This window comes from Ptiloglossa arizonensis, chromosome 8, assembly GCF_051014685.1.
Source record: "Ptiloglossa arizonensis isolate GNS036 chromosome 8, iyPtiAriz1_principal, whole genome shotgun sequence".
Classification (NCBI taxonomy): domain Eukaryota; kingdom Metazoa; phylum Arthropoda; class Insecta; order Hymenoptera; family Colletidae; genus Ptiloglossa; species Ptiloglossa arizonensis.
In genome coordinates this window covers 19,181,911-19,203,145 of record NC_135055.1, presented here as the reverse complement: position 1 = coordinate 19,203,145, position 21,235 = coordinate 19,181,911, and the positions used below count along the sequence as shown (strand labels likewise).

The window sequence follows — 21,235 nt, the reverse complement described above, 5'->3', positions numbered from 1 at the left end:
CTGCAACGAACGATACGATTCAACGATTCGTTTCTAATAAAAAAACCTTCTATAGAACGAACAGAGCGATATCCAAGTTGGACAGTTGAATCGTTCGAGACAGCTCTCGTAATTATAAACAGACTCGTGAATGAAGTTTTCCGTTGGAAAACGATCGTCGAGATAATAAAATCGGAGTAACGCTTTTGTTTTGCTCTGCTTAAATTACATAGCAGATTTGCAGAACGGTCAAAATAAGAGGTATGTGTATGTTTTCTCCAGGGGCGGTAAATCTAAGGGGTGAAACTACCCTCGAAAGTTTCAGCTTTCCGATTCTATCTCTGAATTATTGGACGTTACGCGTAGCTCTCTCTCGAACTTGAATTTTGCGCGGTTGATGCCGGACAATAACGCGGTAAACACATCGGTAAACAAAATTGACCAAAAAAAAGAAAGAAGTAAGTAAAATCGTCCGCGAAGATATACAACGAGATCACCGTGTACCCTAAGATTTCTCGTATCAATTTTGTATTCTCAATCGACGATAAGAAATACAAACAATTCTCTAGAGCTTGTTCGAAAAAATATCAAGCACACCGAAACCGGTGCCGTGGGTACACGATTTATCAAAATTTCAATCTTTCTCGCACCGGTCTCTCTGTGTCTCGGGAGATACGATATTTCACGAACGAAACCTTAATAAATTACCCGAGATACGAACGAATTGAAACGGTAGCTTCCAAATCGACCCGCGAACTTCGAGCCGGCGAAACCCCATCCGCTACCTCCTACCCTAATCGCCGAAAACTGTTGTTCCGCGAATAATGAATTTCGTCTTCTTAAACTACACGCAGCCGGCGCAGCTGGCGTACATTTCGTTGCACGTATAGTTCAGAAAGCGCGAGACCGACCATTATTGCTTTCGTAAATGATTGATGAGAGTGTCTGGAGGCGAGGGCAGAGATAGAGATACAGAGAGAGATAGACAGACAGAGAGAGTGTGCGTGTCTCTGTGTGTGTGTGTAAGAGAGAGAGAGAAAGCTGGTTGATTTTCGTTTTCCTGTTTTGTTCGTGCACGTGCAGGTATGTTATTTGCGCATGGGAGTTCCCCGGTCCGCGTAAAGGTTTAACAGACGAGCGACCTTTAGGACTCTCGTGCCATTAACTCGGTCGGGTTTGTTTCACCGATTAGCGGTACGGTCCGGGGGTGTTGTTCGGTGTCCTACTCACCGATACTCCGACGAAACGTAGCAGTTTGAGCTGCTCCAATAATTGCGTTGCGATGTCCTTCCTCGCGTGCGTGTACTCGGCCACGCTCGAGTTCTCCTCGTTCAGAACGATCTCGGCCCTCTCGAGGGCGAGTGCCATCGCCCAGACCGCGTCGTACGTTTGTGCGGCGAATTTCGAATGCGTCACGCCTCTTTTTGCCAATTCCGTCTTGAACTTGCTGCTCGTCTGCGCGGAAGATATATTATTGTCGCGTTAAGGGGGACGAACAACGAGCGAGCGGTCCACCGTGCTTACGCGCGTCCGTCTCACGTCACGGACCCGGGACATTCCCGATTCTCATCCTCGGCCGTACTAACAAAAATCCGACGACCTTCGTTCGGGAACAAGCCGCGCGTTTAAATATACAGGGTGGACCACCTGACTCGATCGAGTTTTTCTTTTTTTCTTTCTTCTTCTTTCTTTAACGCAACACTGGGGAAAAATGATTTCTTTACGGGCGATCCGAAAGGACTTTCGAGATGGCTTTGACTTTCTTTGTTTTTATTTTCTTTAGCGCGAAATACTGTTATTTTTGGAATATTTTTCTAATTTGCCTTGGATCATTCTTCGAGTTCATCTTGGATTATTTTTCATCGCGATTCTATTATTTTTGAGGGCTGTCTGACTTTTTTTTTGAATGTACGATGACTATCATTTTGACGTCTATCGACGAATCCAAGGATGCATTTTTTGTTACGTATAGGGTAGTTTTACGCGCTTCGGTCAAAGAGGGCCATTTATTCTTTTGTTTTCCAAGGGAACGTATTCTTCGCGATGGTGATCTCTGGCCGAGACGGCCTCTATAGAAATTATAAGATTACGCGAGGAGCGGTCGAAGGTAACTTTGAGAACTTAGGCGAAGAGAAAGACGTAGAAAAAATTGAACGTTGTCGCGGCCAAGGTGATTTTCTTTGGATATTGTATTATCCGCGATAAAAGAATTTCACCCGTTTCAACCTTGTCTCGTTCGGATCCCCTTTAATCGTAATAATCGTAAAAAGATACTCGATGGAGACGCTGGAACAAAAAAATCTTTTAATTCTTCCGACACGGGCATAGTAGGTTTTCCACTCGGTTACTTTCCACGAAATATTTCCCATCTTTCTTCTCCTCCGCGTAATTGGATACCTTTTTCCCCAGTTTTTTTTCCTTCCAGGAATTTTCCATCGGATTAACGCCATCGAAGAAGACTCGAACGAAACACCAATCGGTCGATTCGACGTACAACGCGTGTATATTTAAACACACGCTCGTGTCACACTCCTGCTCCTTAATTCGAAGTTTCCTCTCCCTCGTTCCAATAATTACGTCCTCTCGCAATGTGCGCGATCCGTGGAAAATACGAGAGAGATTTTCCAGCCGCGCGTTCCGGCTCGATAAAAATCCGAAGAGAGAACGCGCGAAGATTAAATAAAAAGAACATTCTCTCGCGAGCTCTCGGGTATTCCTTTCGTCGTGGAGGTTTTTCCTCTTTGTTGGCTGCATTTTCTGGCCGGTTGGACGAGTCGTTTCGAAAAAGTTGCCACGAGAGAGTACGGACCTCGTGGACGAGAAAACGAATAACCTTGCGTCTCCTATTCGTTGGAATAAAGGTTCGTGGTTGTTCAACGACGGAGGAAGACACGTTTCACTTTCGTACCAACGAGCGACGATGCATCTTCGACGCGACGTTAGTTATTAACAAATCAAACGGTTCGAATCCACGCGTCGCGAGAGCATGGGGGATCACACCGCGCGGGTTTCTACGACAGATTGGAAATTTACCGTTTCGCTTTCGATGAAACATCCTTCGACAGCTAATACGATATCGCGCGTTTAAACGGCCGTGAAAATTTTCTTGAAAATTCTGCGTTTACCGTGAAATCTCTCGTATCGTTCCGAGTGTTCGATGGAACTCGTCGGGAGGATCGTCTCGTGGAACGTATCCTCTTTTTTTTCGACGATAGGTGACGTCCCTCTTCCGCGGGAAAATTCAGTATCCGGTCCGTACATCGTCTCGCGGAGTATGCAAACGAGGGGACGACCGACATACGTTGACGCGACGCAGTTTTTTGCTCCGCGGAAGCACGCAGAGTCGAGTTTCTATTTTTCCACGTCCTCGTGTAAATATTCAGCGTGGTCGGGAAACGCGCGCGGAATTATTCATGATGTCCCTCGAAAGGAGTACGAGAATAAAAACGATCTTACGATCGACGAGGGGGGGTGGGTCCCGTTTCATCGTGGATAAAGGCCGAGAGGGTTGGTCCGCGGCTCGCGCGAACGAATCGAATGAAACGCGACCAATTTCGTAGGGGAGACTCGAGTTTCATCGAGACAAGGGCGCCTCACCGACGAAACGTAATTAGCGACACGTGAGTTCGTCATTAGCCCGATTGCTCGTGCACGGTGACGTCCCGTACCTCCCTCCGGGAAGCTCGTATCGCTCGTTTCATCGCTTCGACGTCTTTAACCCTCGCGATTCGAATTAGCAGCCGATGATCACGTACTATTGGGATTGCTCAATTAGAACGTTAGTCGTGAAAGACGACTTTTCTTTACGAGGATAATTGGAGTTGGATCTATCAAGATGAATCACTCTTGACCCAACTTTATCGTGGTTGTTAAAAAGTAGAATTGGATCTAGCATGGTGGGTCACTGTCGACCTAGCTTTGTCGTGATTGCTAAAAATTAGAATTGGATCTACCAAGATGGGCCACTGTCGACCTAGCTTTATCATGATTGCTAAAAATTAGCATTGGATCTACCAAGATGGGCCACTGTCGACCTAGCTTTATCATAATTGCTAAAAATTAGAGTTGGATCCATCCGACGGGTCGCCACCGACCCATGCGCCGTGAGAGTTAACCGATATATCCACCCCCAGGAGGTTGTTCGCGAACGCATTGGTACGAAATTAAAAACAAATATTGCATCGCCCACAGTGAAGGTACTCCGTCGCGGGTGGGAAGTTTCCGTCGCAAAAAGTATCGAAAGAAATACTTACCAGACCGGAGGAGCTGATCTCGTTCCCCAACGCGGATCCGTAACTCTGCACGATGATCAGACCGTCCAAAGTTTGCGACAGCTGGGACCGTGTGCACTCCTCGGGCTCCGAGTGCCACCAATTGCCCGTCATTCCCGACAGGTCGATCATGTCACCTGGCAGGATCCACGCGTAGTCGCCACCGTGCATACCCAGTTTCCAGGCCTAATTGCGGACAGAGAACGGACGGAAGTCGTTAAAACGAACGATTAAGGGGGGATCAAGGATATTTACCGAGGATGGCCGTCTGGCCGAGGCACGGGAAATAGATAACGCGGGGCTTTAGAATTGGCTCGCGCTGGAAGCTTCGCGCTTTATGTTCCCTCGAATATATACGGCTCGGCCGGATAAGTCTTTTATCTCGCGAAAAACGGGTTCATTACAGTGCCGTTATTTTTTTGTATTTCTACGAAGGGTGGTGTGGTGTGGGGGAAACCCCTTCCCCCTCCTTCGTGCCTTGTATCGTGCACACCGGGTGATTAACGCCGTGTCGGGCACATTCCCCACGCGTCGCGATACGGTCCGGTTTCGTGGATCGATCGTCAACTGCTCTCGCCAACGAAGAAAGTTAATGGGGTCGCACTTGTCGCGCCTACGCTACTGTGAAAAACTCTCCGGGAATGGAACGCGAGACCAGACCAGGGATCGAAGCAATGCGTTGTCATATCGGAAATATTTACGATCGAAGGAACGAACGAACGAACGAACGAACGAACGCGTTGCGTAATGAGAAATGACTCCCGGTTAGGGTGGGGGAGAACTCTCTCGCGATGTCTTTATGAAATATACGGGACACCGGAGGATCGAGCTTGCGAAAATGAAACGAAAATGTGGAACGATGTTTTTCGATACGAGTCTTCGATTTCGAAAGAAACGATTTCGATGACTCTTCGGGGCGCTATTGTGATAATTGGTAGCTTCATTACCGGTTGTTTTTACTCGTAAAGTTTGCCCCTGGTATGGTAATATCTTGGTTGTATATTTTCTGGCGCGAATGCATCCGAGGTTAGGTCGCGTAATGGCAGTTTTTTTTTAACTCGCTCCTTGTATAATACATATATCGTTCCCCCCACGCCGGAACCGCGAACACACGATTCGATAAATTCTAGAAACTCGCGGCTGAATGTAAAATATGTGTCAAGCTTAGAGTGGTATAATGACCGTTGTTACGCAACGTGCACATTTATCGTGGAACAAAGACAGATCTTCGCTCGAGAAGAGGAAATTTTCGCATTTATGGTACACAGGGGGTGCCAGATGTACGTGTACACACGGCCGCTTTGAAATTTGGAACACTCTTTGGTCTTTGCGACCGAAAGAACGTTCTAAATACTGTTCAAAAAATCCGGGAACTTTGCAAAAGTTTCTCGAAGAAACACGAAGCATCGAATTCTTTCGAATACGTTCCTTCCGGTGACGAATGAAAAAATTAGTTCGTAACAAGTGTTTTTTCGAAGAAAATTGATTTTGAAAATTCGTAGATTACTCGTGCAATTGCGTACGACTCGACCAAAGTGTCTGTCCACGATACAAACTTTCCGCTCGTGTCCAAACACGGAAACAACCAAAACTATTCATACAACGGCGAGACAATTAGCCAAATCGTGTTCGACAGCTCTGTGAATTTTCCAGACCGATTTCCCCGAGAAAGGAAATCGCCGGTTGTGGAAAAAATGTTATTCCAGATTTTCCATGTATTTTTACACGAAGAATCGTCTCCTTTTTTTTCCCCCAATTGTACCGCGATTCCCGGCCCCCACCTGTACAAGAATAATATTTTTCTATTAAAATGTTTGCGCACGGTACGATGAAAAAGGTTGGTTTATTTTACTCGGTCGTTCGAAACTTTTGCGCGGCGCTGTACAAGCGTGTAATAAAGAGCTTTAACAACAACGATAATAAATAACAATTATCCGCTTTCGGTCTCCCCGCTAATTAGTATCAATTAAACCGGATAGCTCGCCACGGTGGATGAGCCCGAGCGTGCAAGTAGAAACGGCGAGCAATGGTCAGACACGCCCGATCGGGTAACGTAAACGGGGGAGGGGGAGGGGGAGGGGGGCGTGACCGTGTGGAATTTTGAAAATTCGATTTCCCCAAAAACGATGCTTCGCGGGGAACAATTTCATTCCCCGATGTGTTTCGAGATCGGTTACACCGCGGTGTCAGCTGTCAGTTGGTTTGACAAGTGACGCGCTCGCACGGAACCGTGAACGTCAGTTGTCTCTTCGATGCCAAAGGGGTCGTTAAAAAAAAAAAAATAAAAAAAATATATAAAAATTATAACCCCGAGGGCAATCAATTTCCCACGCGTCTCGAGCGAACCGAGTCCCTTATCGAGCCCTTCGACCGCCTTTCGAACCACAGAAGCCGCCGCACACCACGGTATCGGAGTTATCGACGTTGCACCGCCGATCGAAACTCTCTGCTATCTCTTCCAGCGTTACCAAGTCTTTGGAAAGTTCGGTAATTCTTCGTCGAGCTGGTTCGTCGACCGAGTATCGTCGATGAGTCGATGATACCGGTGGATCGTCTCGATGTCGTGGTTACGTCCTCGTTGTCATCCGGTTGTACGAGCGAAGTTAAAAAAAAGTGGGTCGCGCGTTTTGAATAGCACCGCCGCGTGTCAGTCGTTGCACGGAGACGACGGAGGCCGAGAATTCGCGATTATTGTCGCGAAAATCTGGGGGAGAAACGCACACCGTTGTTCACCACGGACGGAAAAGCGCGAGTGAAATGCTCCGGTTGTCGTTTGTCCCGTCGACCGGGACAAGTTTGCGTAAATCATGCCCTTACGTTCGTTCCGGATGGAACAGCGATAAAAGTGGGTAATAAAGAGGTATGGAGCGACGTGTGCCGTGGACGCGTCAATCCCGTAAGTAATGGCACGGTTGGTTTATTTACAATCGAGACAGCAGGAGTAACGCTCTCGACGACTTTCGCTCGTTACGAGATCCACCCGAATCTTCTTACACGAGTTTTCCTCGCAATCGAAGAGGGTAGTCCATTTTCGAAGTTCCTTCTAACGCGGTGGATCGAAATTGGAAAAATTCGAAACGATCGCGCGAAACTGCTCAATGAAAGTCGCTATGTAAATGCCGACTCCCTTCGCGGATCCTTGTCGAATAAAATGTAACTGCAAGGGTACCGGGACTTAATTTTATTATCTATTACTTTTCCTACCGGGAGAATTCTTCCTAATATTCTTTCCCTTTTACCGTGTTACACAGGGCGAGCCGTACAAGTGTTGCAATTTTCTTAGAAACTATCGGAGATATCGATTTTATTATTTTTTTTAACGCAACGATCTTACGAGGCTTTGAAAAGTTTTGGCGAACGACCGATACGGGTGAAAGATTCTTCAAATTGTCGATCTTTTCTTACGCGAATATTTCGGTTTTTTTTTTGTTTCTTACGAGAGTATCAGTTTCCGAACAAGTTCTCGGAGGTTCGTGGATATCATTTTGAACGTTCAACGAAACAACTGTTTCGACATTTTTCATTTTCCTCGTCGTAACTTTTTAACTAGACATAATAAAAAGGAGATGGTTGAGATACACGTTGCTCCGTTTCGTAAAAGCTATTCAAAACAACGAAAAATGTATACCGGCTTCCGTTGAAAAAATATACGGGACCCTCTAATTTAATTCAGAAGAAAAATAGTGGTCGTTATCTTTGTTACTTTCTGGAAGAGGTTGTAACACTTTACACACACAGCGTATACGTGCAAAAAAGGAGCCGACGATATTTCATTGCTTGTAACCGGTAACTATGTTTCATTTTACGATATTTCTTTCCAATGTTTACGTCCTGGTCACCGTTACGTTATTATTCGCTGCCCCGGATTAATACAGCACTATCTTGGCCCGACCAGATTAAACTGCTAACAAACTGCTCGCCGGTATATTTACCGTTTAATAATTCTTTCGCATCGTGGAATAATAATTTGAGTTATCGTCTCGGTGGAGGAAAAAAAATTCACCGAGTATAGCGTCTCGTTGTTGCCACGCAGCGCGAAAGAAGTTCCCTAAAAGACTTGGAACGAGCGACCGATAAATTTCGCGAAACAATACGCGTGCGCAGAAGCGATACCGCGGGACGCTAACTACGTCCCCGTGCGAGCGTGATCCATATTTTTCGGCTTGATTTACGACAGAAACGTTTTACGCCGTTCCTTGTTTCGTTGCACGCGCCACCGGCCCGAAGAAACGTGGAAAAAGCTACCGGGGGCTGAATATCCGCTCGTAATAAACGACCGATCCCGACCGGCGAATATTAAACACCGCGGAGAGTAACGAGCCGCGCGCAGATCGTTCGAAAAGATACGGATATCGTTGATCCAACGCCCGTGGAGAATCTCTGGCTTTTATTGCCTCCTGGCCGCGCTAATTACTTTCCGACGGGCAATAATACAGACGAAACCACGGACGAGCGAATATGTACGTTTCGATGAAAATTCAATGCCCCGGAAAACCGAGAGCGACTACGTGTTGCCCGGAATACGTAGCGACGAGTGTCGCTCCTACCCTTATAAACATCCAACGAAGTCGCGGGGTTTCGAGAAAAGCGAAATACAGAAAATTTATACTTTTTAATCGAGTGGCGGAGTTCCCAACCGGTCCCGGCCCGGTACACGGAAGTTTCCTCGGTCAACGTTAACGTACCGTGCAGGCTGATTCGGAATATATCCACACTCGAGGGGGTGAGTTTTTCTACTCGTCTACTTGTATCAAGCCGAGTAAAAAATGTCCTACGAGTGTACCTACTGTTTACCTCGGTTTACGTGTTGTGGACTTTTTTTTTTTCGTCGGACGATGGACTCTTTCGACACATTTCCTTCGATCGTTCGTAAGTCGATAACCAAGGTGTGCATTCGTAGGACATTCTTTATTCATTTTTTTTCGCGCAGATACGAAGTGCGAAGTTTCTTTTTTTCTTTTTTAAATGGATGTTCTCCTTTCGACACGTTGACACGTTTCCCTCGATACTCCATAACACGAAGACCAAGCTACACGGGACACACGTTCGCGAGACATTTTTTACTCATCTTTTCCCATAGATTCACCCCCCTACTCGAAGTATGGGTCTTTTTTTTCAAATGGATATTTTCCTTCTGACACTTTGACACATTTTCTTCGATCCTTCGTAACTCGAAAACCAAGGTACACGGAATATACCCTCGCGGGACATTTTTTATTCCGTCTTGGCGCGCAATTCACCCTCCAAAGTATGACCTTTTTTTTTTCTTTCGGAAACGGATGTTTCCCTTTCGACACTTTGACACATTTTTTTCGAACCTCCGTACCTCGAAAACCAAGGTACACAGTGCGTGTACACGTTCGCAGGACGTTGTTTATTTTCGCGCGGTGTACACCGCGCGAAGTACGAACCCACATTTTTCGATCGTTTCGTACGTCGCGCGGGTAAACGCGAACAGATAAATATCGCCGGTGAAAATTTTCGAGATGCGAATTTTCGGGGTTGGCAATCAGGAAACGAACCGTGATATCCGGTGGCGAGGATTCGTAGTACGCCAAATCAAGGACGGACCCGTATCCGTTGTAACTTCCACCCCCCTTCGACCCCTCTTCGCGCTGATGGCTCGTAAGCGCGCGAACTCTGCGTGTGTTGCGCCACGAGTGCAATTTCATCCCGGAGCATGTTTGCGGAAAACGTTGCACGCAGGAAACGGTCTGTGTGCCGTGCAAGCGGTGCAGGCGTAAATTAGAAGCGCGGGACCTCGACGTCGATGCGATTTCGAAGAAGCTAGAACCGGGCGGAAGAGGGGCGGCGAGGAGGGCCACGAGGAATCACTGCGCGCCGCAGCTACTCCATTTTGCGGTTTAATTTTCGAATGGCAATCGGGTCATCGTCAACGACGAATTATTTAGCTTCCGGGTGTTCGACGTCTGTGCGAAGCTTCCTCGAGCAAACTGCACGCGCTGCACTGTCATAAATTCAGTTGCATCGGTGCATTTAGCGAGCCTTCGCGATTCTTCCACGGTGAATTATATTCGCGAGAAATCTTTCACGAATTTTTCCCCTCGTCGAATCAATTTATTGTACGAAAAATCAGCTTACTTTCAAGCGGCTCGGTTTTATTTTCCAAGTTGCTTTCGTTCAAGATTTTTACGTTTTTATCCGCGGTACTTTTGCACACGTTGCAATTTGTCATCGTATTTTACTAATGTTCCATCCTGTACGTCGATGAAAGTTTCTCCGAGCGAAGTGTACGCGGTGCATAAGTTCCGTTGCATCGGTGCATTTCGCAAGTCTTCGCGATTCTTCCACGGTGAATCATAGTCGAGAACGCGAAAAATCTTTTACGAATTTTTCCCGTCGTTGAATCAATTTATTACTAACCGTCTAGTATACGAAAAATTAGCTTACGTTCAAGCGGCTCAGTTTTACTTTCCAAGTTGCTTTCGTTCGAGTCTTTCACATTTTTACTTGCGGTGAATCATACTTTTGTACACGTTGCAATTTTTTATCGTATTTTACTAACGTTCCATCCTGTACGTCGATGAAAGTTTCTTGGAGCAAAGTGTACGCGGTGCATAAGTTCCGTTGCATCGGTGCATTTCGCAAACCTTGGCGATTTTCCACCGGTGAATTATATTCGAGGATAACGCGCTTGCGAAAAATCTTTTACGATTTCTTCTCATTGCTGACTTTTTGCAGAAAAATTGCTCGCTTTATTTCTCGAATCGTTTCGAGTATTTCGATAAGGCACCAAGTTTTCGGGGATTTCGTTTCCCAAAAATTCGTTTTCGACTCTTTCGCTGGAAATCAATCGTGTACCGCATTACACGTTACAGGGTTTAATTATGTTTTACTAATGTTCCACGGGATATGTCGATAAACGGAGATGGGCAGCTGTTGCCGACGAGACAACTAACGAGCTGTTCGATGCCAGTCGCTGTCGAGATTTCAAAGAGACACAATATTCCTTGTTCGCTAATTTATATATCCGATAATGTAGCACCGTGATCGATGTAACGTTCGCTGCAATTGCAACCGTTGTTACGTCGACGAGTAACATTTACTCCGTCTCCATTTATCGAACATAATAAACCGTAACGCGCACAATACACCACCATTATCGATATTCTTTATCGAATTTCTCGTGCAGATTGCGCGCGATTCTTGCGTTCGTTTTTAATCGAAAAAAACATTCGTTGGTTGGTTCGCCGGCTCGACGAGTGGTCACGATGGGCTATCGGGGCGAACCTTGTGGGTTATTATGGTATACCGTGAAACCTAATTTATATGGTCATTGACGACCACGCCGTACGGATACTCGAAACTTTCCCGATAAACGAATCCCATCGAGTGGCCCTTCGTAAACGCTCCGGTCTCCGAATATAATTCCAGCTGGGGGATAATGATGACGACAGGAGAGACAGGGAGAGGTTGACAGAGAGAGGGATTGCGTCCTACTTTCGCACAATATTCATTATTCGCTTAGTTGGAACACAAGCTGCGACCGTGTGTTTGCATTTGATCGATTCTCGGTTGGAAAACCGGCGGCGCGAAGTACCGTGGGATCGATGGACGTTTGTTAATCGATCGGGCAAAAAAATCGAGCCACCTACACGCGACCGTGTTCTCGTCTTGATAACGGAAAATATAACTTCCGTCTGTGTGGTTTAACGTCGCGGTGCTAACGGTGTAGTTCACGTGTAAAATGCCGATTTTACGAGCGTCTCGGAAAATTCGTAATTCGGGGCTGTCGTCGACCCACGACCAAACGCTCGTAAACCCACGGTACACCCGGACTGTTTTATTTTCTTTCAGTTCGAAGGGAATCGTTGAAGTACTACTTGACCGGGTGGACAGAAAACGGTGACACTCGGGGGAAACTACTGGGAAAAGCTCGGTTCACCGCAATGGCCGAATTTGCTTTACAATGTTACACTCGTGCAAAATGGCGCCCCCTTAAACTGTCTCCGCGGTCCCTCGACCTGAACTTTGACCCGATTCTCCATTCTCGGAATTTCAAATCGTTCATTATAATACGCGCGGAGGATCGCTTTTTAGCGAACATCCATTAAAAGATTAAGGTCAAATTTACTTCTGCTACGAGCGAATTCTGGATCGTGGTTATTACTTATCTAATTCTAGCGAGATAGGGAGATCGAGCGGATATTGTACGAGGTGTACATCTTTCGAGTTTGCGATCATCGTTTTTCGAACACTCGCCGATCTACCAAAGAAACAACGCTTCGAACAAACGCGATACGAGGTTGGAGGTTAAAAATTTCCCAAAGCTGCTTTTTCCTCGATAAAAAGGTCCGCGTTGTGATCGATGATCGTCTCGTACGTAGGTCGTCGTAGTACCGTTAGCTCGTTTAATTCGTCTCGACGTCAGTTGCAACCCCCCACGGAGTCACGAGTGCATCGTGACGTTCGAAAGAGTCAAGGTAGAAAACTAATTCTTTTCGGAAATTTCTAATATCCAACGCGAGAGAATTTCTCCGATAGATTAGCGAAAATGTTTGAAAATTGGCGACCGAACTCAAAGGATAAGTTCTCGTCGAAGAGCTCTCGATTCTGTCGTCCCGTTTGCAAGTTACAAGTTCTTTGAATCGCTGAAAGTTTTTACTCCCCCGGTTCTCTGTACTTGTTACGTCGATAGAACGCGGGCGGTAAAGTTTCAAAATTCGTGCCACAAAGAATATTAAAATCCATTCCGGATCGTGGCTTATTTTCAAATTTGTTCACGGATTAAATTCCGTAATCTTTTAATTACACGCTGAACGAGTGAATGCATTGGACGCGCTTCACCGGTTTATTCATTTCTTTCGAACAGTTTTCGTATTTCGTGCGCACAGCTATTGTGCGTTTGGTACCAAAGAGTTCCCCTTGGTTAATAATAACGTGACTATCGTTCGTGATAAACTCGTTGGACCTCATCTGCTCGCGTTCTCGTTCACTCGATGCGTCTGAGTGGCGTTGATGGCTGCGCGCGTTGTTTTTCGAAAACAAACCTAAGCCGTGTTTTGTTCGCTGTCTCGTCGAACAAAATTTTAACGAGCGAAAAGAGCGACACGGGATGGAGGGGCGAAGGGACGAAAAGAAACATTCCCCGAGACTCTAAACATTATTGTTCCTCCGTCGTCGAGAACTGTGTAACTCACCGAAAAGCGTACACTGTACCGTGATCGGGTAACTTCGCAACCTGCTCGTAATGCGGCCTCGCGTTTACAAGATTGTACAGGGTGTTCCAAAAATCACTCCTACTTTGATTATTTTACAATCGCGAAACAGACGGGAGATTTATCATTCAACGTGGACGAGAATACAACGAAGCGACTATTAGCATCAACGACGATTGAATTTTCCAAAGAAAATTATAATACTACAAATATTTTTGGACAGAGACCATCGTTGTGTATTAATGTCAAGATCGTTGTTGAATTCTTATTGTTCCACCGACAAACTCGTAACTCTCGAGCAATTAAATAAGGATAATCACCGCGTTCAACCCTCGCAATTACGATAACTTGGACATCCATAGATCACGCGTGGGCCCAGACGGACCCGTAATACTCCCAATAAAAATTCTAGTATATTTTCCGTATCTTTCCTGATTTCTACGGAAAGTTCTACCATCGCGCGAAAAGTCTTCCTGGGTCCGAAATAATCCAGACGTGGCAAGAGTGCGAATTCTCGAGCCGTGTATAGGAACGAGCGTTTCTTTCTATGTTGTTTCGGAGTTATCGGAGTCACTTTTGGGACACCCTGTATGAGTTTGTACGATGGGCTCACCTCGCAGAAAACGCGCGACGCCAGCCGCGGTGAAAAACTCCCGATGATGATTCTCGTGTCCAACTCCTGCAACCGAATAAAAAGTGCGCTTCAACCTGGCGTGCAATCTCTCTCTCTCTCTCTCTCTCTCTCTCTCTCTCTCTCTCTCTCTCTCTCTCTCTCTCTCTCTTGTGCGTGATCCCAAGCGTCTCGCGTCTTTCATGCAGGTTTATCACATTAGAGCCGACGTGTAATTAGTTATGAACTGTAATTAAAGACCTAGCCGAGTACCGGGGCTAATTGAATTCCCTTTGCTCGACGTGTCCTGACGCGCTCTAATGCACGGCGAAATTCTTTTCCGACGATCTTCTTCGCGAAACGTATGGCGTTGCTCGATAGTGCGCTCCAAATCGTCGCCGCGGAGTTCATTAGTAGCGCGAGGAAGCTAATTGTCCGATTTCTGTCGCAATTTCTTTTTATCGTCAACCGTTTCGCACACGAGGCGCTAAATTTAGCGCATCGAGCTACGCCACGTTTTAATCCGCGCACGATACGCCGCCTCTATCGGACTAATAGAACAATTCGGATCAAACTAACCACGGTTTTAAATTACGCCGGTGAAACCAATCGGCTAATGCATCGATTTCGAAACGGTACGACACGACTCGAAATATCGTTAAAATTTTTCCGCGCGATACAGAATCCATTTCTACGACAGCGATCGATCCTCCGTCTCGAAAGTGGAGAACGAGATATCTTGGAGAACGTTTCTGCGAATTTTCATGAAAACAAATATCAATCCATGGTGGAACTACACGCGACCTCGTGGAATTCTACGGGGGATTTTCACGGTTCTTGCGGTGGGAATCGAATCGAATTAGAATTTTTAGAAACAGGACGAATGTTGCTATTTCCGTGATAGCGCGATATCCTTTCTTTTTTTTCTTCTTTTTCTAAAGAATATTTTCTTCCTTTGTACTCGATCGAGGAAAGGATAGCGGACTTGTTCATTTATCGACGCTATACATTCTCATCGAAGTATCGAGCGTTCTGTAAATCATCGATAATTTATCGTACGGAAATATTGAAGAAGCTATCGAATATTTGCCCACGGTTCTCATCGAAATCGGTCAATTATTTCTGTCGCGTTACGAATGTATTCTGGCGCATCTCGCGACGCGTTTAATCTTTCACGCTGGAATTCCGTGCTTGAAATTCTTTTTACGTCCGCGGTGGCGAAAAAACACGAGCGAGCGAGCCAGCGAGCGAGAGAACGAGCGACGAGCGGCTTACGCGCGCTTCAGCGAGTAAAATTCTTCGCGTCGTGCGAGAGGAAACCGCGCGCGAGTACACAAGCGGCGTTACGTGCTCGGCCCGATCGCCCGCTCGCTCGCAAATCTCGCGCGCGCAACTCGCCGATGAAAAAGTCAATGAAGTTCGAGCGTGTCTTACTTTCAAAGTCCGCAGCTGCTCCTTGTAATCGTTCTCCGCGAACGTGATGGTTGCCGTGCACGTGATGTTCGCCTGCTCTAATTCCGTGACCAGATCGTTCACGGCCTGCAACAGGGACGACGGAGACGCGGAGAAGATAACGCGCGTCAAAGCAGAGTATTACGCGTTCCATATACGCGAACCGTTCCACGACGCATTGCACGCGACGCGAAACCACACGTACCGAAGACTGCGTTCACATTTTTCCGCGAGTGGACGCAAATCGTCGAGAAGCTTTGTCAACTGACCGTACAAAGCTGTGCGTTGAACGTCACTTGCAACCCTTTCGGGGATTTCGATTCAAACACCGTGCAGCTCGAAATTAAACGGACTTCGAGTGCTCGCGTTGAATTCGGATTTATTGTAAAAGAATTTTCCTTGCAAACGAATTATTTTCATCCATGGAATTATCTATCGAGTTCATGTTTATTTTGTCACTATCGCGAATATTTCACCTGGTTGAATTTTTTTGCAATCGCGAAAGATTCTTAGCTCGAAGCGGCAAGATACGAGGGTGTTTCTCGAAATAGTTTTCTTTAAATTAATACGAAAGGACCGAAACGAGTAGACGCGGATTGCAACGTGTTTCAATCATTGGCAATATCCTGGACCCGGAGTGACGAAAGTGATCGATTTGTCGTGGAACGAGCCCGACGTTTGGTGCTCGAATCAGCAGCTTACCAGAGAGTACATGTCACCGGTCTGGGACAGGGCAGTGACGGTGTCCCATCCGAAATGCTTGATGAAGGCTATCCTGGCCGAGTTGTGACTGGAATCGGGCGCAACAGTTCGCAGGAAGAGCGGAAATTCCGTCGAGTCCGAGAGAGCGGGTGCGGTCGACCCGAAGGAGACTTGAATCACGTTCCAGTACGGTACGATTTTGGCCAAGGTTTCCGTGACCTCGGAACAGGCGGTGCCCAGCAGGAGCGGTATCAGATCATTCTTCTTTGCCGAGTAGAGAGCGTGGAAGAATCTATCAACCGCTACGCCCGGATCGCACTGAAACGAAACGTCGAAATCATTTCAAAACCGAGCCCTCATAAATCCAAGACACTCCGCTATGACGTACGATCCGAAACTTTGATAAATCGGTACTGGTTCCTTCTACGCGCTCGTTTACAAATAATTACGATCGTATCGGGGACGGCGGGTGAAATCTCGGCGATGATTCTTATCGTTCGATAAAAATTACGATCGTCGAATAAAATTTCACCGATGAAAGATCGACGAATACGGTGTAACCGGAGAAACAAGACGAGTCGCGTGTGTAAGGAGTGGAGGAAGGTAGTACGAACCGAGTGGGAGAGTAACGGGTGTACCTATTGTATTGTAGTTAGGTATATACGGTTGTATCTTATATCTGGTGTAGCAAAAGAAGAAAGATACTCTTTACTTCTTCGGCTCTGTCCACGCTGCCTTCTTCCACTCCTTGCGTACGAGATTCGGTTTATTTTTCTGACCACACTGGTCAGAAAAAGTCCGATAAATCGTGGTCGGTTGTTTGACTTGCGCGGATTACCGCGATAATCGAGAAAGTTTTCGTGTACACTCGCCAATTGTCTTCCATTGTCGCCGAACCTCCATCGAGGAGAATAATTTTTAATTCTCGGATTAAAAATTGTTCGCTCGAAGAACGCTTCCAGCTCACTTTGGGTCACATCTTCGAACACATATTCGTGTCGCAATCGGAAGAAATCGTATCGCGAGAAAAATGACATCACTTGCGACCTTGACGTCACAGAAACGCACAGAAGACACCTTAAACAATCTAAAGGTAACAAGTATGAGTCATAAAATATAATTAATGATCTAAAGGTCGATGAAAGAAGGATCGATGGAAGGTCAAACAAAGAAATGAATTCAACTTGTTTGCCAACTTACCAACATGACATATCCCTATAGTATAATAGGTTGCTCGATAAGTTTTGTCGTTCGATAAGAAATGTAGCTATTAGTTTCGTCGTTTTATTTTTCAAAATATGCTACTACGACTCTTTCGTACATTTACAGTTGTTCAAAGTGAAGCGTCATAGTATCTTTTTACAATGAAAAAAAAAAAAAAAACGACAAAACTTATCGAACGACTTAGTATTTACAGTTGTTCAAAGTTGAACTGTCACAGTATTTTTTTACAATGAAAAAAGAAGCAACAGAATTTATCGAAAGACTTAGTATTAGTATTGACAGTTGTTCAAAATTGAACTGTCACAGTCCACTTTTACAACGAAAAGAAACGACAAAACTAATCGAACGACCTGGTACTCTCTCGGTGAAGCCACCGAAATGATCGAAGACGATAATCTGGCGATTCGAGGATGTACCGGAACGAATGAATGAATAAACAAATAAATTATTCGCGCGCGAACGAGCCGAGTCGGTAGGTGGTTCGGGGCATAAGCAATTACATGGTGCGCGTAACAAGCAACAAGAGACAAGGAAGAGGCAAAGGATTGCGCGCGGGTTCCCTTTGTCGTATTTCTGTGTGTTCGTTGGCGAGGTAAGGCGAGGAGGAAGACGAACCGTTGAGCCGTAACGAGTAATTATTCAACGCGAGTGGTGACTAGGGCGAGCTCGAAAGCTCCCGTAAAGCTCAAGGGCTCGTCTTATATCGTGGAATCTGATGCGACGCGAGCGATGGAACCGACTTCACAGCCACGACACCGTCTCGAGTATCCAATTGCTCGTGTCTCGTTGCCCCGTTGTTCGATTTCGAGTTGCGTTTCGATAACTTTCCAACGTCCGAGGATCGAAGCATCGTTAACGACTTCCGTCCAGGGAACATCGAATCGGACCGTGTTCTTTCAACGGAACGAATCTCCGCACGGGATGGAAACATCTTCCGCCCCTCTGTGCTCGCGTTCAACTTTAATCCAATTCTGCGAACGTACTTGAATATTCAGGGAAGCGCTCTCTTTTTTCGTTTTTTGTTTTCGAGCGTGCTTCGTTACCCGAATGTCCAAGAACCAATGTACGCTCGCGAAACATCTTCTATGTACGAGATAAATATCGGTGTACGACTCGGTGCGATCGAAAAGTGTTTAGGACGGATAGAACGACGTTGAGAGAAGGTTTATATCAGGTCGTTCGGAAAGTCGTTTCGTTTTCCAAAATGGAGAATGTATGATTTAATAAAATGTTTATACACTCTAAAAAAATCGTGTTTCGTTTTCACCGATAAAAAAAAACGAAATGACTTTCCGAACATATAGTTTACTCATCGTCTCGAGTTTGCGAAAGGATCACGGTTTTCACTTTACAGAGTGTAGCTAAAATCGTCGAAACGATTTCAACGATCGAAGTTACTTTAAAGATATTTCGATTTTCCACGGAGAGGTATATTTTCGGAAATTTGTGATATTCGAGCGTTCAGTCGACCGAGAGTTGAGTAACTTTTGCTGGAAGCGTTTCTTTGGTAGATTAGCGGAAATGTCGGTGTAACGGTGGTCGAAGGAAAAATGAAAGGGTACGGAAATGGTGGTAGCTCGATGTTACTTTTTCCGTTTGGTTAATATTCACAATGCGCTTAGGATCACGTGGGACGAATCTCGGTTCACGTAACAGGATCGAGTGTTCGTTATTTTCGAGACTTTTCGATTTCGGTGCGAGTGGTCGAATCACGAGGTACGAATCGTACACACGGATTTTATTACAATTGCACGTAATCTTTATAAACATCGTTGTTTCAAAGGAGATGTACGGAGATGAAAATTACAGATTCCGCGACGCCACGATCCGAGGGCTCACTTTCCTCGAGGAATTCACAAAGGAGTTCAAACATCGTGGCAGAGATCGCGTGCTTTTACCACGGTTTAATATATGCGCAAGAACGCCGCAAAAGTTTTCCAATGAGAGGATACCTGACGCGAAACGATGCGTCCAATAGGGAACGAATTAAACGGTGCGCGTTTCCGACCCTGAAATCGCATTAAAAAAAAGAAAAGAACTTTCCTTAAGTAGAACCTTCCTAGAGTATTTTCCATCTGGTCCCTTGCGGCCAGTCGAAAAAATAACGCGGATAAGAATTTTTTTCAAGGGGAATCCTCGACCATTCGAGTCCTTGGTGGTTGTTCGCCGATTAAAGGCGAGAAACTTTAGTTTTAAAGTGGATTATGTGTACCGTACAGAGTAGAACAGTTGTGGTTACTATATATTCGAGTAGCTTAGGTGAGCTACCCCCTCCAGAGATTACGTTACGAACACACAGGTGATGTAATTCGATAAACGTTTGTTTCAAAAGCGCAGCGAAAATTGAAAATGTCTTTTACTTTCCAATTCGGTACTCGTGTGCCGTAACCACGAGTCTGTATTTTGAGCTAACGTCAATTGTTTTTGTTTCAGATAATCAGAAGAGGCGTCTCGTCGATCAACCCGTCTCGACTATCCGCGAGGTCTATTTCCAGCGACATTTCCCGATTGGAATAAGATTTCGAAATGTTTGTTATCTCGATGTAATCTCGAAAGTGTACATTACTAACCTACGAACGTAAAATATTAATAGCAATCTTTTTCCCTTTGCGAAAAAATCGCAAACTTTCCCTCGGAGGGAGATACACTGTCTCGTTTATCCAGAGACCCTGACTCGCTTGCAATAAGACTTCTCAATGTTTGTTATCCAAAGTGTACACTATTAACACGTTAACCGATAATTTACAATGTATATTCTCCCCCTTAAAAAAAAAAATCACAAACTTTCCCTCGTCTGTCGACCTTAACTACGAGCGTAATCCCTCGATTCGATCTCGGAGCGGATCCTTCGTTCGCTTCCTTCCCCCGATCGAGGAGAGAACGTGACCGGTGTTCCGTAAAATTCACGACTGGATGGACAATTTGTCGAATCGCTTTTCAACGCACGATCGACGAATTTCTGGAAAATTTCATAAAACTTCGCCGAGGGAAAAAAATTGTAGGAGATTAGGGTCGCGGGGTAATACCCCGCGAGGCTCGAGCGTCTTTTTTCCGTGTCTTCCTCCCCCTCGTTCTCTACGAACGAGTGGTCCGGCCGTTGGTTTTGTTTCGGTCGGCTATTGTGCGCGAGGATCTACTAGTAGTCGATCGACGAACTCAACGACACGGAAAATTCCGGCCGTGGTCCCGATACCCTCTCGTTAGTAGTCGGAGCACAAGGTCAATGAGAAATGGGGGATGGACGGCCATTCCTCGTTCAGGATACGGCTCCGCTTGATTATACAGTTTTCGCGCGAAGGAAGGTCGTCGTAAACCCGATCGGCGTTCTTTTATGCACGGCTGCGATCCGTGGTGAGAAATAAAAGAAAGAAAAGAAGAAAAGGAAGAAGAAGAAAAGGAGAAAAAGAAGAGAGAAAAATGTACGAAAAAGAAACCCTCTTCCGGCGCCACGTGCGTTGTTCCTTCCGTTCGCGCGGAACGGATCCCGCGGTTGTTCACGAGTCGTTGCTCGGGACGACGTAATCTTCGAAACCATGGGAAACGGACGATCCGTTTTATTGTCGGTGGGCCGACAGGAGGGATAAAATTTCATGGTCGTGGAAACGATACGTAACGGCGATACGTTCCGCGCGTAACGATACGTAAGACGAAAGGGAAACACGCGACGGCCGATTTGTTTTTCGTGGAACGATACCGCGGGCCCGAGAATTCCCGAGGACGAAGTTCGCGGGTCTCGGTCGAACGAAAGCGTAAGCTCGAAAGCATCGTCTACGGCGCAGGGGCTTATTTAGGGGATCGCAGGAGACGAGCTATCCGTT

At 46.0% G+C, this 21,235-nt stretch overlaps 2 protein-coding genes across 3 annotated transcripts in view; one reads left to right on the top strand and one right to left on the bottom strand.

The window, feature by feature from the left end:
- LOC143150594 (uncharacterized) overlaps positions 1-20,224 on the top strand; it is a 39,220-nt gene extending 18,996 nt beyond the window's left edge. The window contains exon 3 of the mRNA XM_076319008.1: positions 19,851-20,224. Within this exon, the coding sequence (XP_076175123.1) occupies positions 19,851-19,854 (4 nt within the window). The 3' untranslated portion in view covers positions 19,855-20,224. The remainder of the gene's footprint in view (positions 1-19,850) is intronic.
- The window catches only part of Gaba-b-r3 (gamma-aminobutyric acid type B receptor subunit 3), a 75,654-nt gene that overhangs the window by 28,064 nt on the left and 26,355 nt on the right, over positions 1-21,235 (bottom strand). For both annotated transcript variants that reach the window (XM_076318995.1, XM_076318996.1), the window contains exons 3-7: positions 16,194-16,511; positions 15,474-15,578; positions 14,043-14,108; positions 4,233-4,436; positions 1,210-1,434 (exon numbers count right to left, since the gene is read on the bottom strand). In XM_076318995.1, the coding sequence (XP_076175110.1) occupies positions 1,210-1,434; positions 4,233-4,436; positions 14,043-14,108; positions 15,474-15,578; positions 16,194-16,511 (918 nt within the window). The remainder of the gene's footprint in view (positions 1-1,209; positions 1,435-4,232; positions 4,437-14,042; positions 14,109-15,473; positions 15,579-16,193; positions 16,512-21,235) is intronic.